The 18,693-nt window shown below is 40.7% G+C and overlaps 2 protein-coding genes across 3 annotated transcripts in view; one reads left to right on the top strand and one right to left on the bottom strand.

Moving 5' to 3' along the window:
* nadkb (NAD kinase b) overlaps positions 1-2,137 on the top strand; it is a 54,524-nt gene extending 52,387 nt beyond the window's left edge. For both annotated transcript variants that reach the window (XM_048542626.1, XM_048542627.1), the window contains exon 12: positions 505-2,137. In XM_048542626.1, the coding sequence (XP_048398583.1) occupies positions 505-664 (160 nt within the window). In that variant the 3' untranslated portion in view covers positions 665-2,137. The remainder of the gene's footprint in view (positions 1-504) is intronic.
* Positions 2,138-3,090: 953 nt separating this feature from the next.
* sec62 (SEC62 homolog, preprotein translocation factor) overlaps positions 3,091-18,693 on the bottom strand; it is a 45,929-nt gene continuing 30,326 nt past the window's right edge. Inside the window, exons 5-8 of the mRNA XM_048542628.2 lie at positions 11,489-11,584; positions 8,803-8,863; positions 8,524-8,643; positions 3,091-5,819 (exon numbers count right to left, since the gene is read on the bottom strand). Coding sequence (XP_048398585.1) covers positions 5,344-5,819; positions 8,524-8,643; positions 8,803-8,863; positions 11,489-11,584 — 753 coding nt within the window. The 3' untranslated portion in view covers positions 3,091-5,343. The remainder of the gene's footprint in view (positions 5,820-8,523; positions 8,644-8,802; positions 8,864-11,488; positions 11,585-18,693) is intronic.

The following is an 18,693-nucleotide window of genomic DNA, read 5'->3' as shown; positions in this document are numbered from 1 at the left end:
GAATATTTCAAAAAAGTTTCGTTGAAGAAGGTGAATTGCCATAACAACAGGAATTTGTGTTGCGTAATACCTAGAGGTGTGTTGGATAATAATCCTACTCTGAATTGTGCCTTAGAAACTCTTACATTCACTTGAGCTGGCAGACAGGTCGTGGTTTTGATCTTTTCATCTGAAAGATGTTGAGCATCAAACTTGCAGCTTGATGTCCCTAATGTGATTTGAGTCAACCCAGTATGTAGAAAAAGTGATGTGTTTTTTTTTGACACCTTCCTGTGATTGTCATTTTCAACGTCAAGGAGAGTTGATTTCAAGTGCCTAAAGAGTCCAGTGGAGTTGTAATTGACAACAGCAGAACTATTACCTGGACTTACTGTCCTCCTTATCTAAAGCTGAAAAGCTTTGAAATGCCTGTTTAAAAGATGAGTGACTTACAGACTTCATTTTCTTGGCCTACCAAACTGTTGCAATGAATAGTGAAAACTTTGTTTTGTTTTTGTTTTGAAGCATAACAGTAACAACATCATGCTATCCAGTGCCATCAATCTGTTGCTATGATCTAGTCTACGACTGGTTTGAGAGTTTGGCAGAATGCCTTCACTGGAACGTGCGGAAAAAGCAGTCACGCTTTGAAGAAATCACAGATTCTTCAGATACAGAGTGTTAGTCCACAATGGGTGCATCCCTTTCCCCAAACATTGCTTCCTCATAGCAAAACTTGATAATACTTTGTTCTAAGCTTCTGGAGTATCTATCCTGTTTGTAATGATAAACGGAAGACAGTATTTTGTATCCAATTGTAGTGTATATTTAGCATTCCAATTTTTTGATAACTTAATTTATCCTGGACTACTCACTGGGCTTCATGTCAAAGTTGGGGGAAGATGCACCAGTGCTTTTTAATGTGAGCTTGAATTCATGTTGCTTCTATTTTTTTCTTTTAAGGAGCCTTAGCTGACCATTATCAATCAAACTTGTGCAGTAGAATCTGGCTTTGGAACTATTTTGTTTATTTACTTGCTGCAGATGTGCTGTAAAACAAAGTAGCTTTGTCTCTATTGATGAATCTTGATAGTTGGGGTGTCCCTGTTGTGTACTCTGAAAAGCAAATAAGCCACTGTCCTGTTATTTACTTAACTGCCTTATGAAAAATTCAGGCAAAGATGATGAGTGTTAAACTTTGCTAATTGCCAGCTCACTCCCAGCAAAAGATCTATCTGCTGAACCTCAACTATACCTTATTAGCAGTCAGTGCCAAGAATGTGGGGAGGAAGTTGGTTGCCTTTTAGTATATGTTAATACCTGCTCAAGGACAAATGTTGTATTCAACATGCGGGAGGTGGGGGGGGAAGGGAGGGGAGAAAGATGATTTTTCTTATACACTTCTCATTGACAGTTACTTTTCACATTGGAGTAATTGATACTTTAATTTGAGTGTACTTTTTGTACAAGCAGCATAGAGGCCAAAAATTATTTTAAAATTAACACCAGTGCAAAATAGCAAGTTGGTGAATTTAAGTATGCAGTGAGCTTTGCACGATTTAACATTTTTATTCAAGTGGTTTGATTATTGCACCTCCATTTTAACTGCTGTTAGGAATGGGATGACACCAGATTCTAATGTTATTCCATTCACTGTGATCCAAGAAGGTACACTCAAAACTGAGTTTGCAGTAGCTCCATTTGTGTTGTGAACAATCTCAGTTGATGTTCTTAAGGCCAAACTGTTGCACCAGGCAGTATTGTTCAGACTATGCAGATAAGTGTAGAGGGAGACCCATATATAACTGTAACATTGTTTTTACTGTAAATCTGAATGTTATGCCGAAACTGGATTACTGATGTTGAGTGATAAGAGACCACTATTTTCATTCAAAAACCTTAACTGCATGAAAGTTAATGGATGACCAACAAGTGATTTCCACATGAAATTAGTGGCGTTTGAGTGACAGTCTTTAAATTTAAAGACTATCAAACAATATAAATATATTCTTTGTAGATAAAGGATGTTACAATGACAATGATGTTAAACTTATTGCAGATATACTAGTGACATAAGCCACAGAACAAGTTACGTTTCCAGTTATAGAACATCATACAAATTTAGCAACCATTTTCAATAAAAGTTACATAAACTGTTGTTGTTTTCTTTGAATTTGAAGCTTAACAGAGATAAAGAGCTCATTTTCATTTTAGAGGTTCCTTGGGATTTGTACAAGATTTAAGTTTTCTTATGCTGTTTTGGTGCTTTTAGAAAGAATAGGATTGTATACCTATCTTTGCAGATGGCAAAATTAGCAGAAGTTTCCACTTAGCACAGGGCTAATCAGGTTATGTGGGCTAAGCTCATGAAGCTGGCAAAATTCACTAGAATGCAAGGACAGCTAATGACACTACTTAAAGGGACTTAGCGAGCCATTGTTTTCTCTGAAACCTCTTGCTCTGGATTGCTGGATCAGACAATGCAGAATAATATAATTGGCAAGAGAATCTGCTTCACAGGAAGCTATGATTGCACCATAATCTACAGCAGAGAAGGTCCTTTGACTCATCACATTCACACTGGTCAAAGACAATCAACCTAACTCTGCTGATTGAAGCAGATTCAGGGAATAAGTTGGGTATTTTATAAAAGATTCTGGAGCTGTTTGTTTGTCTCTGAAATTATACCACCCAAGCTGCAGTTTTAAGAAATCTTTGCAACTTGAATACAGCAGAATCTTGTTACACACGTGATTTGGTGGCTGCTAGCTATTTGAAAACTTTTCAGTAGTCCTATTCCCCTTATTCATTTCCACAAAGGAAGGAGAACATTGCCTGGTTGAATATTTTATCTTGATAGTTATTAAAACAGCTTCCAGCAGCCCTGTCAGCCAACATTTAAGTCACACCTCTGTGCAAATGTGCTTCCACCTCAATGATCCCTTATTTCTGTTTGAAGTTCCTACATACAGGACTGGGCAGATTTCAAAGCACAGGACAATCTTTTCTGAGGGCAACTGGTTCTCTTTCAAGTTGTTTTTAAAAAAAAGTGAGAAACTTGTTATTTTAACCTAACTTTGCTATCAGATTAGGAAAATACACACAAACACATTTCAGTTTTTAAATTGCATTTACTTCTTCAAATAGCTAAAACAGTTATTGTTTAAATAATGTTCCAGTAATCAAAGACAAGTCTTTCTTTAAATTATATGTCAATCCAAATATGGACATAACTAGGTTTGAACAGGAGTAAGCATTCTCCTCCACCACCCTTCTCTCTTTCCCTCTCCTTCCCCCACCCCCACGCGGTGATACACATGAAGTAGCACTGGCTTGTAGCTACACTATACAATGTACAAATACTCAAAATACCATTTGAGAGCAGGTTGAGATACTCACTACCAGAAAACCACCGGCACACTGGCAAATCTTTCTCCAAGAAAGACATGATAACAGAAAAAAATGCTTTTAACATCTCATTAGGAAAAGCATATGAATATAGAAAAGTCCTACACTACCAAGTATTTTTTTTTCCTGTGCTATTAGTTTAATTAAACAGTTAACTACAAAGTTGTGGTCCACGCTCAGGTGACTCTGTGAAATGTCAGAGATTAATCAATTACTGCACGACAAGCAGATGCTGGAAACCAATTAAATTCCACATTTAACTCAATCCATTAGCCTACCAATAATGCGGCAGAGGTCTAATGATGCAGGAAGGCTTGAAACTGACTGAACGTTTTCCAAATAAATTCTAATGAGGTGGTAGGAATTATTTCAGCTTGTAAAATACAATGCATTAAGAGATCAATGAACAAACCTGATGTTGTCCTGTAAAATTAGGGATTGTTTTAGAAGATATAGAGTAATAAATCAATGTTACTTACAGCTGCAGCAAGCTTTCTGTTTGCATGCTATAACTTCTCTAGTCTTTGCAAGCCATTAAAGGGACTAAAGATTCTGTGACACTTGCAGAAAAGTCTGTACCCTCTCTGGTTTACAACAGTCTTGTACACTCTTGTAATGCAAAGATCACATTAAGGCTAATGGTCATACTGTTGAAACAAATCTCTCACAAAGTCATTCCTGTATGATTCTTACAAAGTTAAGAATATGCACTTCTCAACCTTTAAATTTTTGTTCCCCCACCTTTTCTCCTCCAGTAACATGGTCAAAGTCCTAGAGTAATATCAAAATCTAAACTTGAAAGAGGCGAAGGCAACATAGCTGCACGATTAACAAGCCAACTCCTAAACTATTATAGATGTTCCTGCTTGCACGCCTGGATAACATTGGCACAATTAATTATAAGCCCCATAGTAAGGTGGTTCTTCTGTAAAATACTGTACCTTTTCCATATGCTAAATTTGTTCCATCCATAACCTAAGGTAACAGAATATGTAGCTGCACTTATTCTATGGTACTAGACAGTCACCTTAAAGTTGACAGAAGTGAACTTTACACAATTACACAAACTGTTAAGCAGTGTTTCTGGAATGAGATGTTTTAATGGGTTATTTTCAGATTCCAGCTGCTCAAGGAACAGCTGTATCCTTTTACACAAATTGGGCTACTTGTAGTCACTTCTTTATGGATTATAAGCCACCATTGCACCACAAAAGCTTTGTAAAATGCTACTACATGCCAGAAATTTTGCTTGGCAGCAACGGATACGGTTCTCTTTCCCACTAATACCTGATTAGTGGTCAAGTGTGTCGTGGAAAGGAGTGGCTTTTCATCTATGCACTTTCCAATCTTCAGAGGATTCTTTTGGTGTTAAGTGTCAATACCGTGAATACAGCAAGTCCCTCATCTTTTTGCACTATCTTCCAACATGTAGGCAGTGTACCAAAACTGGAGGATTCTAGTGCACAGCACCAGCTTTGTACAAATGGCTGAGAGCCTGAAACAGATTGCAGTGCAACAAACACTATGAACCTCCTCAAACAATGGCAAATACCAGGACCAACTTAAGGCCTGCTGTCTCTCAGCTGAGTAAGAATATACAAAGAGATGAATTACCAGATGTAACTGTGGGCCATTGAATTGTTTGGCTTTGCCTTAGAATTTTGAAAGATCATGATGCATGCTGTGATCTGGAACACAACTCGTCTTAAAAATCTAGTAATGCCAATAAGTTTTCCGAGTGTACCTCTAAATCCTCTGCCGAAATATCAAGGCTTATGATCATTGTAACTGGGATGAGGGAATTTTAAAATGCTATGATTATCATGCAGTTTTAACATTTCACAATATCTCATCGTGGCATCCAGTGTGGGCCAGGTACATGTCTCCATCCCAGTGCGGAACTGTTTTCAACATCAGCTACTCATGTTCAGTTGCTGGAGATGGAACTATCCTGTTCTACGACTTACTGTGTAATGGCTGTGCTTCTTCATCATCATCTTCCTCCTCCTCCTCCTCCTCCTCTTCATAGTCATCTGTGGGCTGTTCCAGTTCCTCTCTAGTGATCATTTCAAAGTCATTCCCGTTGCCACTGCTATGCTGGGAACCATCATCGTCCCTGCGGTCACTGTCTGTGTCTGACTGTCGCTCTCTGACCAAATTGCCTGTTGCCACTTCTGCTGCTGCTGTTGTTTCTGCTTTTGTCTCTTCCTCTTCGGCCTCCTTTTCCTCATCACCTTCAGGTTGTGGCTGTTTCTGGGGATGGGTCTCCTCATCTGTTTTCTTAGAGTCCGATTTGGGCCCCTTGTACTCGTGTGTGTACAGGGGTCTGAAGGAGTCAATGAAACCAACATCTGCTGTCAGGTTTGGCAAGAACCAGAAATGATGTCGACCACCAGTGAGGAGCCAAATTAAAAGGAAGAGAATGCAACGAGCTGCGAAGAGAATCAAACAGTTATCAATATTAACAGATAGATTAAAAACAATATCAAACAATGCAGTTTGCTTTGCATCTGATTCTTAATCAAAGATCTTATGCCTTCTAAAGACATTCCAATATTTGGATTTTGGTGCAGTAAGGAAGACAAAACTGTTTTGCTGATTTGGAGGATAGGACGAGGGATGGTCAGATAACTACCAGGACCCAATTTTGGATAAAAAACAAAAATGGCAGATAGGCAGTGTAGGTGAATGACAGATCTTTAAAAAATATGCAGTGAGCTAAAATAGGCTGCCCAAAAGGCTTGAGGAAGCACATTCAGTAGGTTCCTTCACACAAAGGAATTGTGTGTATATATATCTTAGAAGGAAAAATATGCAGGGCTACTGGAAAAGGAGGTAAAAGATGAAACTAACTGGATGGAACTAACTAACTGGCAGTTCTGCGGAAGGGTCACCGGACCAGAAACGTTAACTATTTTTTCCTTCAAGATGCTGAGCTTTTCCAGCAACTTTGTTTTTATTCTTGATTTACAGCATCCACAGTTCTTTTGGTTTTTATTTAGGAACTAAATGACTTCAATTCTACACTGAGAGACAGTATGATACTCATCGTGTGGTGTGACCGAAGCACTACACCACTGGATGTGACTGCATGAAAATCAATGGTAACCCACAGAACAAGTGTCCACATTCTTCTAATCAGCATGTCAAAATCATTAACTGAATCATCTACAAATTAGTTTATTTTGAAAAGTGAAGTTATGAGGTACAACTGCTGTGTCATTTAGAAACATGAAAGTCAACAATTATAAAATTGTTACAGGACAGACGGAAGCCATTCAACCCACTGCGTCCACGCCAGGTCTCCTCCAGTCCATAATCCTACCTAATTTGAATCTTTTCTGCCTAATAAGTGAATATTATTTTAGGTATAGTTAACAGAACAATAGCTATGCAAAATGAAAAGAGTTAAGAGCTAAGCCAAACTCTTGTAAATGTGCCACAGGTTCACATGCAATCCATCTTCTACTCATGGTCATCAAGGTCAAAGTGAAGCAAACTGGATGGAATCTCCAGACCAGTTTCCAAAACATTTTCAACACAAAACTCATACTGGAATTAAATGGAAATTTAAAATCAAGCCTGCCGTCCATTTAAAAACTTGCTAGTATGCAAGGGGATGTGGGCATAACTGGTGAGATCAGCATTTGAATGAGTGGCCTGCTTAAATCATTTCAGAGGGCAGTAAAGAGGCAGTCACATTGCAGTGGTTGATAGTACTAGGTAGGACAAAATCACATGAAGATTCTGCTGCTGTGCTACCTAACCATACCCACTCACTGCATTAATCTGGAGAAATAACTCTGCTTTTGTCAGGGCATCCTACCTTAATCATTTAATACCTTGATTAAAATTCAGTATTCTGTTAAGAGAGCACATCTTTTTATTTTTGGACTATGGACTGCAAATAAGAAAATAGACAATTTTAAAAAGAAGACAATGCCAAAAGGTTGTTTCCACCTTGGAGAAACAAGCAAAGTAATGACAGACCATATTACTTTCTGAGACCACTTTCTGGAAAACAGACTCTGAATGAAATGAAAACAAATCCTTCTGAAGTTGGTTGTATTGAAAGAGCAGGAAGATTCAAATCTTAGATACTGTAACCGATAATTCCAAAGCCTAAGGGAAAAAGACAGACCAAGGATTGTGAAACCAACCCATTACAGTGTGATGACTTTGAGAACACTGGGGCTTGATTTTCAGCACACCATCTCAATGAGTCATGACAATTTTTCCAGACTATGCACTGTTCTGACAGGTCCTCTTTTAAGCCTTGGACTATGGTCCTGGATTGACAACTTCCCGCCAGGTCAGCAGTAAAGTGACAGATGAAATTTTAAAATGTCATGGCAGCAGGAATGGGCACAATGAGGCAGCAGTGTGAGAGTGAAACCAAGTACTGAGTGGATAGAACCAGGTATCATGGCAGTAAGGATGTGAACAGGACAAAGTATGAAAGCAGCTTGGATTAAGTGCAGCACAATGTCAGGAAAACAAAGGATAGTGAAGTACATTGACAATTTGTATTCATATGGTCCTCAATTTATTCAAATAATTCAAGGTGCTTGTATTGCTAACAAACAAAATTTGGTGGTTGCCACGAGATAAAAATGAAAATAGAAAGCACTGGAAAAACTCAGGGCAAGACTGGCAGCAGCTGTGGAGAAACACAAAATTATTTTTTCAAGTTTAATATGACTTGCTTTGGAACTGGAGATATTAAGACAGTTAAGCAATGATCTAGTCAAAAAAAGTACTTCTAAGGATGATAGAAATGCTGATATTCCTCTAGGCAGTGGAGGTATTTCCATAGGTCAACTGGCTACAGGCCCAATCACCAATGGTGCTGTGATTAAGACCAGGGCAGCCCAACAGGCCAGAATGGAACTATCTTGGAGAGTTGTAGGTGATTGCATAAAGAGAGGGAACATAGGCCCGGGGGAATTCTTTACCTTGACTTAGATACAAGTTAGCAAATCTTTTTATGAAAGAAATGTAATGAACTTTGACATTCCTTTAAATTTTATTTGTTTGACAGTTTTTATTTGGATATAGTAAAATCTACTCAACCATTAAAATGAATCAGAAACTCTTCTTCAGATACAAATTCTACAAACATGAATCTTTACTCACCCACAGCGAGGAGGAGGATACTGGCAACAAAACAGCCTGCTGCAACACTAAGATAGTAAACACCTACTCGCATTTCTGCAGGCCAAAGGGGAAACAGTGTAGCGGCTATCACTGCAATGACTGTTAAATTACCAAAAAAAAAGGTTAGTGTAATTGCCTTTTGTTAACAGAAAGATGGGATGGGTGTAGAGGAAGGGGAGGTCAGACAGAACCAACATATAGGGAGAATATATAGGATAACACATGCAGATTAAATATATTGATATTTGAGCAACATACCTAATATCAGTCCCATTGCAAATGTCTTAAAGTGAACAGGATCATATATCCACACGTAAACCTTAAAGAAAGAAAGTCAAAGAAAAGGGCCAACTGAGAATTTCTAACATTAAAGCAATAGATTCCAAAGTCTCTGCATAGGCCTGACAGAAATAATATGCAGGAAAGCAGAGTTAGGGTTAGGAGAAAAACACAGATCACTAACTTGAAAGCTGCTAATCCACTCTACTTTGTGGCAATATCTTTAGTATCTGATATTTGTTACAGAAGATAGAGATCGGATTATCAACTGCCTTTTTCTGAATGACTTACATTCACAGCTGGCAGACTGGAACATACATTGCATCTCCATTTTCATGTTTGCTTTGCTATGTTAGGTACAGCAAGTCCTTGTTTAAGGTTTTCCCTTTTACTGTCAATAAGTTGATGGGGCTTTTAATCTTGGTGCACGTTGCGATTCATTATAATATCAAATCCTGTATATCTCAATTGTACCTCACCTCTGACTTGTTTTCTCCACCCCAACTTCCACTTGTGTTCTCTTCTCTGTCCTGATCTTCAACTTTCAGCCTTCTTCCACTTTAAGATGACTGAATTGAGACCTTTTACCATCCTAGTTCCCAGTTTACTCTGCCCCAATATTCAAGTGGTAGCCTCACCCACATACCATTTCCCTCTCTTTTACTTGTATTCAGATGCTGTGGAAATGAGCCATGATAGTTCAGATCTGCTCGGATTTCTACCACACTGCTCTTCTCTTCTTGCTCACAGCAGAGACGGAAAGGGAAACAACAGCATTTAAAGAAAAAATGGATTGAATGACTCTCAGCAGTTGTGAACCATTGTCCACAGCGTCACAGCACCACCTTTGCTTTGACTCTCAACGCTGAATGGGAATTCTCGCCTCAGAGGGGGAAGTGGCAAGAGGGAAGCTGCAGTTTAGAAGGTGGGAGCAAGGAGAGGCCAGAACTTGTAGATGGGAAGTGAGAAGGCCACCACCCAAGGAGGAGCCACCAAGGGTTGACAAGCAGGAGGTCCGCAGCAACTCAGAGGATCATTGATTAAGAGGTTCGGTAAACAGTATCACTGGCAAGGAGGAGATATTGTAAGCCACAAGTTGCATTTTTCTTTCACATCTTTAAATTGGTAAATTTAGTAGGTTTTAAAATAAAATGAATGCAGAACCTAAAAAAAATTGAAACAGTTAAATTTAGAGGTTGTGGTATTTTACTTTCTGTATTCATTTGGGACGTGGGCATTGTTGGCTAGGCCAGTATTTATTGCCCAGGGAAAAGTGATAGTGAGCTGTCTCTTGAACCACTGTAATTCTCGAAGTGTTGGGACACCAATGCTCATTGAGTGAATTCTAGGATTTTGACCTGGTGACAGTTATGCCACATTGATGTAATTCCAAGGCAAGACGGCATATAGCTTGGAGAACTTGCTGAGGGACCGGATTTTTCTTTTGATTTGTGTAGCAAGCATGAAAGGACATACCAGTGAACAGGTGACAGAGGTTCAGTGTGATGAAATGTGTGGTGATTCATGTTTGTAGGGAGAATATAGAAACACAATAGAAGATAAAGGGCACAATTCACATGGTGCAGAAGCACAGAAACTTCGTCATTAAAGATTGAGAGAGTCGTTAATGAAGCATTCAAAAACCTAGGTTACATTCATAGGGACAGAACACATAGCAATGAATTTATGTTGAATTTATATAAAACTCTAGATTTGCCTCAGCTGGAGGACTGGTTCCAGTTCTGGGCACCACAATTTTGGGGAAGAGAGGCAAATGCTAAGAGATCCTATAGAGGTACTCAAAACATGAGGACATTGATTTAAGGTAATTGACAAGAGATGGAAAACTGATGAGAAATAACTTTTTCATGTAGACAGCATTTAAGGTCTTAAATCCACTCTATGGTTCAATTGAGATATTTCAAAAATGAATGGGTCTGCTATTTGAGAAGGCATGAGAATGGCTCTAAGTGATAAGCTCTTTCAGAAAGTCAGCACAGACATGATGGATAAAATGACCTTCTATGCTTCTGTGATTCAGTGACTGATCCAATCATTCACAAACTGTAAAATCAGAGAGGGAGAGGCGAGAGATTCAGAGAAATAGTTAGAATCATAGAATTCCTGCAGTACAGACAGAGGCCGTTTGGTCCGTCAAGTCTGAGTCAATCCTCTGAAGAGTATCCTACCCTATATCCTCGTAGCTCTGGATTAACCATTGCAATCCACCTAGTCTACATATCCCTGGACACAATAGGGCAATCTACCACAGGCAATCCAGCTAATCTGCACATCTGTGGACCAGGAGGAAAACGGACCATCCAGTGGAAACCCACGCAGACATGAGAATATGCAAACATCACACAGTCAGTCACCCAAAGCTGGAATCAAACCCAGGTTGCTGGCGCTGTGAGGCAGCAGGGCTAACCACTAAGCTATCATGCTGCCTTTTAGATGACAATGTTGGAGCATGGAATGCTTCACTACTGCAAGTGGATAAGGCAGAGATGACTGAACCTTTTAAAGGTGGGTGAGTAAAGGCACAGAAGTACCGGGGATAGTACAGGAGTAGAAATAGCTTTGCGTTGTGCTAACATGAAGCTGGCAGACAGGATTAGCCAAATGGTCTTCCTCCAGGCCAGAAACCTAAATGGGCATTCTTTACCTCATTTCCATCAAGGAAAAGCTGATCATTGTGTGGTTCCAACTTAAATTTTCTTTTTGTCTCTTTCTTTTTCTTTGGCGTTCCTGGAACTTCATCCTGGTAAAACAATCAAAAAGGAAGTTATTGACTTAAGTGTTGACTGAGAATATCCTGTTTCTTCGGTATTCAAAGCTTAACAAATACAGAGAATTTCCAACACAGAACTACCTCAAAAAGTCTATGCCCATGCCCAGTTCTGAGGAAGGGTCACTGGACCCGAAACGTTAACTCTTTTCTCTCCTCCACAGATGCTGCCAGACCTGCTGAGCTTTTCCAGCAACTTTGTATATGTCCATGAGCTTCCTTGTTCAGGACAAGCAATGACCCCTGCACTGCCAATATCCACTGCTGCAGCCTCAGTTTAAACCCATTGTCTATTCGTGGAGAGACATGAACAATACATAACTGAGGAGTATCCTCTTCACAGACAAAGAAGCTGACTAATTACCTTAAGAACATAAGAACTAAGAGAAGTAGGCAACTCAGCCCCTTGAACCTGCCCTGACAATTATCATAATCACAGATGATTTCATCCTCATCCTAAACTGCACTTTTTTGCTCATTCCCCATAACCCTTTAACCCCTCACTAATTAAAATCTGTCCATCTCCTCCTCAAACGTATTCATGGTCCTGGCATCCATCACACTCTGGGGTAGTTAATTCCACAGATTCACAACACAGAAGCAATTCCTCCTCATCTCTCTTTTAAATCAATCATCCCTTAGCCTAAAACAATGACCTTTCATTCTAGAATGCCCCATTAGGAAAACAGGTGTTCCATATCTAATTTGTCAATTCACTATAGCATAATACGTAGCTCAAATAGATCTCTCATTCTTCTGAACCCTAGAGTGGATAAGTGACCTGACCCTTAGCAGTGGTCAGGATGTGGGGCAGAACATTGATCTGAAGATAGATATGGGATGTAAGAAAGACACTATTACAATTATTGTGGGGGACTTCGACATACAGGTAGGCAGGGAAAATGCAGCTGGTAGCAGGTCCCAAGAAGAGAGATTATTGGGTGTTTACAAGATGATTTTTTTTTAAAAAGAGTAGCATGGGGTAGAGTCCACTAGGGAACAGGGAATTCTGGATTTGGTACGTGTGCAATGAGGCAGACTTGAATAGGATGCTAAAGGAAGAAGGACCCCGAGGAGCAGAATCCACAATAGGATAGAATTGACTCTGCAGTTTGAGGGAAAACCTGGAATCAGATGTAATAGCATATGAGTAAAGATAACTGCAAAGACATGAGGGGGAGTTGGCCAGAGTTGATCAGAAGGGGAACTTAGCAGGAAAAATGGTGGAGCAGCAATGGCAGGAGTTTCTAGGGGTATTCAAAAGGAACAGAAATTCCTATCAAAGGAGAACCAACATACTAAAGGGAGAGCAAGGCAACCATAGCTGACAAGGGAAATCAGGGATATCATTTAAAGCAGAAGAAGAAAACCTACAATGTGCTGAAAATTAGTAGGAAGCCGGAGGATTGGGAAGTCTTCAAAACTCAGCACAGAATAACCACAGAAGTAAGAAGGGAGGAAGACGAAGAAATACACAGGTAAACTAGGTCATAATACAAAAGACTGTTAGACTTTTATATGTAAAAAACGTAACAGAGAGGCCAGAGGGGACGTTGGACTACTGGAAAATGAGGCGGAAGAAGTAGTAACAAGGAACAAAGAAATTGTGGAGGAACTGAATAGGTACTTTGCATCTCTCTTTATGGTGGAAGACACCAGAAGCGTATCAGAACTTGAAAAGAATCGGGGGCAGAAGTGAATGTTGGCCACCACAAAGGTGGTGCTGGGGAAGCTGGAAGTTCTGAAGGTGGATAAATTACCAGGACAGGAAAATGGCTAATGTTTAAGGGAGGGAAATCACAGGGCAGTCAGCCTGTTATTTTTAAGATTTGAGAGTACATTATTAAGGATGAGATTACATTATTAAGGAACTGCCTGGTAAAATAGGGCTGAGTTAGCATGACTTTGTCAGGGAGGTCATGGCTGACAAAACCGTTAGAATGCTTTGTGGAGGTGATGAGCAAGTGGACATGATCTATTTGGATTCCCAGACAGCCTTTGTCAAGGTACCGCACAGGAGGCTGCTAAATAAGACAAGAGCCCACAGTGTTAGGGGCAAGGTGCAGCCATGGATAGAAGATCGGTTAACTGTCAGATGGTCTTTTTCAGGTTGGCAGCTGGTGACTAGTGGAGTTCCACAAGGGTCAGGGTTGGGACCACAACTATTTATGTAATACATTAACAATCTGGATGAAGGAACTTAAGGCATTGTTTCTAAGTTTGCAGGTGGAGGTTGCCCCTCAAAAGGTGGAGAGGCAAGTCATGTTTCGGAAGCAGCAAGGCAGTTGAAGGGCTTGAGCAAGCAAGGAGGCAAATAGAATGTAATGTGCAAATGTACGAGGTTATGCACTTTGAGAGGAAAAGTAGAAGTGCAGACTATTTTCTAAAAGGAGAAAGGCTCCAAAAATGTGAAGCACGAAGGGACTTAGGAATCCTAGTCAGGATTCTCTTAATGCTAATATGCAGGTTCAGTTGGCAGTTAGGAAGACAAATGCAATGTTAGCATTCATTACAATTATGCTAGAATGCAACAGCAGGGGTGTACTGCTCAGGCTGCAGAAGGCTCTGGTCAGACCACATTTGGAATACTGTGAGCAATTTTGGGTCCTTTCCTAACGAAGGATTGCTGGCATTGCTGGGGGTCCACAGAAGGTTTACAAGAATGACCTCGGAGACAAAGGGCTTGACACGAGGAGAAAATAGGTCTCCGGCTGACGGGGTTTAGAAGGATGAGCAAATGGAGGGATCTCATTGAAACTTACTGAATATTGAAAGGCCTTGGAGAGAGTAGACGGAGAGAAGATATTTCCACTAGTAGAGACCAGGACTTGAGGACTCGGCCTCATTGAGAAGGGATGACTCTTTATAGAGCTGAGAGAAGAAAAAATTTCTTCAGCCAGAGGTGCTGAATCTGTGAAACTCATTGCAGCCAAGTCATTGGTATATTAAAACAGAGATGGATTAGTTCTTGATTTTAAGAAGATCAAGGGTTTATGGGGAGAAGGCAGAAAAATGGGGTTCAGAAACATCAACTATGATTGAAAGGCAGAATAAATTTGATGGGCCGAGTGGTCTAATTCTGCTTGTGCCATATAGTCACAAATTTAGAAGTTGCTGTCAAAGTTGGCTCATTAAGTTGGTGCATGGCATCTCACAGACAGTACACACCACAGCATTGTGAGAAGGTGGAGGAGTGTGTGAATGTTTAAAGACAGAGGACAAGGTAACACCTAAACAGGCTGCTTTACCCTGAATGAGATGGAGCATTTTGCAGACGCAGACACAGTACTTACAGAGCTGGTCCAGTTATGTTCCTGGTCAATAATAACTCCAAGATGCTGATGGCGGTGAATAGTGACGGTAGTAGTGTTGCATGTGAAAGCTTTTCACTATTTTATTGTATTCTTATTTAAAATACACATGAAAAGAAAATTTAAAAAAAAAGAAAAAAGGGGATCTTGTATAAACTGACATTTTCCCAGCCACCATCAGTTCTGTGGAAGGGTCACCAGACCCGAAACATTAACTCTGTTTTTTCGTTCACAGATGCTGCCAGACCTGCCGAGCTTCTCCAGCAAATTTGTTTTTGTTCCTGATTTACAGCATCCGCAGTTCTTTCAGTTTTTAAAATTCTGATAGGACAGGCTAGATATGGGAAGAATGATCCTGATGTTAGTAAGGTCCAGAACTGGGGGTCACAGTCTAAGAATAAGGGGTAAGCCATTCAAGACTGAGATGAGGAAGAAATTCTTCACTCAGTTGTGAGCCTGTGGAATTCTCTCCCACAGGAAGCTGTTGGGGCAAGTTCATTTGATATATTCAAGAGGGAGCCGGACATGGCCCTTGCAGCTAAAGGGATCAAGTGGTATGGAGAGAAAACCGGAATGGGATTCTAAAATTGCACTATCAGCCATGTTCGTGTTGAACGGTGATGCAGACTCGAAGGCTGAATGGCTACTCCTGCATCCATTTTCTATGTACAATAAAATCAAAAATTAAGGGGAGATGGTCAGATTTTTTCTATTTGAAGATGGTCTACGTCTGGTGTACATCTTACTTACCAGCCCAATCCTGGATGTTAGTACAGACTGTTTCATTATCTGTAGAGTTGTCAATGGTGCTGAACACTGTGCAATCATCAGTGAACACCTTCACTTCTGATCTAATGATAGATGGGAAGGACATTGATGAAGCAGCTGAAGTTGGTTGAGCTCTAGTGTTATGTGTGCCCTGACCTTTGAGCTGGGTTCAAGTCCTACCTGCTCCATCTCTGAGCAAGTTTACTAGAAAGTTTCTCTACTAAGGAACCACAGTGGTACCTCTCTACCTCTGGTCCAGGAGGCCTGGGTTCAAGCACCGTCTATTGCTGGGGAGTTTTGATAACATCATGAAATAGATTAATATAGAAAACATTGACACTAAGGAACACCTGCAGAGATATGTCCTGAAGTGCTTGGCTTCCAGCAATTACAATCACCTTTGTACGTACTAATTACCTATTACCCCACAGGCAACATTCCAGATACCACCATCACCATGTTTGAACATGTCCGGTTCCACTGGCAAGGCAGACCGAGCAGAGATGGTGGTACAGTGGTACACAGTCAGGAGGGAGTTGTCCTTTAAGTCCTCAATAATGGGTCTAGACATCAGGTGGTCTCATGGCATCAAGTCAAACATGGGCAAGGGAACCACTTGCTGATTATCATGTGACATTCTCCCTCGGCTGATAAATCAATGCTCCTCCATGTTGAGCAGCACTTGGAATAAACACTGAAAGTGGTAAAGGCCCAGGATGCACTCCTGAGGGGTTTCAAAGTCCACCACCAACAGTGGCTAAGCAGCAGCACTACTGACTAGGTGGTTGAGTCCTAAAGGATATAGCTGTTAGATTAGGCCTAATGTTGGATGAGTAGCATTGCATCTAGTTTTTTTGCCAGCTGTGCAGGCCTCTGAGGTCTGTGCATGGCAGCAATTTAGTGCTGGTATCGGGGTGCCAACGCCAATCACTTTGCACAGAATATCAGAGCGGCTGAATGCATGCAGCCTAGTGGGAATGTTGGTGGTGAGGCAGCGAACAAGAAATTAAATATATTTGATCTCATCCTCACCGATTTGCCTGTCACAGATGCACCTGACAATGACAGTATTAGTAAGTGACCACTTCGTAGTTCTTATGGAGAAAAAAATTCTGCCTCTGCATTGATAGTACTTGAAGCCACGTTGTGTGGCACTATCATCATGTTATTTGGGACAGATTTTGAAAAGATCCAGCAGCTCAGAATTGGGCAATCCATGAGGCACTGTGGTCCATCAGCAGCGGCAGAATCATACTTGAACAGAATGTGCAACCTTACAGCACAACATGCTCGTCATCCTTCCAATACCATGAGGCTAAGGGATTAAACCTTGCTTGATGAAAAGTGTAGAAGTGCACACCAGGAGCCACACCAGACATACCTAAAACAGCTGCGCTGTGAAACTACAACGCAGGACTACTTGCATGCCAAACTGCATAAGCAGCAAGTAAGAGACAGGGCTAGGTGATTCTACAACCAACAAATCAGATCTATGTTCTGCTCCATTCAGTTCCGAGTGGTGATGGATAATTAAACAGCTTACTGGAGGTGGCGGCTTTAAAAAGATCCCAATCCACAATGAGATGCGGAAGCCCAGCTTAACAGTGCAAAAGTTAAGGCTGAAGCATTTGCAATAATCTTCAACCAGAATTACTGACTGATGATCACTCCCGACTTCCTCAAACAATCTTCAGCATCACAGATGCCAGTCTTCAGCCAATTCTATTCAATTCACATGGTGCAAACAAATGGTTGGAGGCACTGGAAACAGCAAAGGCTATGGGCGCTGACAAGATTCTGGCAATTGTACTGAGGACTTATGCTGTTGAAATGCTGCACTTCAAATCAAACTGTTTCAGTCGGGCTACAACACCAGCACCCATTTGACAATGTGGAAAACTGCTCAGCTATATTTTGGATACAAAAAGCAAGACAAATCCAACATGGCCAATTACCATCCCATCAGTCTACATCCCATAAGTCTTGAAAACAATGCTATCAAGCAGCACCCACTCAGCAAGAACCTGCTTAATTTAGCTTCTGGCATCATACAAGCTTGGTTCAAACATAGGGAAAATAATTCCAGAAAGAATTCCCTTGACATAGAGGCCACATTGACCAAATGTGGCGTCAATGAGAATCCACTGGTTGGAATCATATCTGGTACACAGGATAGAGTCATAGAGCATGGAAACAGACCCCTCGGTCCATCCAGTCCACAGTGACCATGTTCTCAAACTAAAACAGTCTCACCTGCCTGCATTTGGCCCATATCCCTCCAAAGTCTTCCTATTCATGAACTTATCCAAATGTCTTTTAAATACTGTAACTGTACCTGCATCCAGTACTTTCTTTGGCGGTTCATTCTACACTCGAACCGCTCTGCATAAAAAAAGTTGCTTCTTGTGTCTTTTTTAAAATATATCTCCAGGAGGATAGTTGTGGTTGTTAGAGACCAGCCATGTCAGCTGCAGGACATCTTCGCAGGTGTTTGTCAGACTAGCGTCCTCAGTCCAACCAGCTTCAGCTGCTTCATTAATGATCTTGTCTACATCATAATGTCAGAAGTGGGAATGTTTGCCAATGATTGGACAATGTTTAGCACCATTCATGACACCCCAGATAATTAAGTTGTCCTTGTCCAAATGTAGCAAGACATGAACAGTTAGGCTTGAGATGAAAAGTGGCAAATAACACTTGCACCAATCAACTGCCAGACAATAAACATCTCCAATAAGAGACAATCTAACCATAACACAGTTGTACGTCAAGGGATTATCACCGAAATCCCGTATCAACATACTGGAGGTTACAAGTGACCAGAAATTGAACTCAAACAAACAATAAATGTATTGTGGCAAAAACAGCAGATCAAAAATGAGGAATACTGCAGTTAGTAACCTACCTCCTGACTTCCAAAGCCTGTCTACCATCTACAAGGCACAAGTCAGGAGTGTGATGTACTACTACCTACTTGCCTGGTTGAGTGCAGCTCCAACATCA

Source organism: Stegostoma tigrinum, chromosome 14, assembly GCF_030684315.1.
Source record: "Stegostoma tigrinum isolate sSteTig4 chromosome 14, sSteTig4.hap1, whole genome shotgun sequence".
Classification (NCBI taxonomy): Eukaryota; Metazoa; Chordata; class Chondrichthyes; order Orectolobiformes; family Stegostomatidae; genus Stegostoma; species Stegostoma tigrinum.
This window is presented reverse-complemented; position numbering and strand designations above follow the sequence as displayed.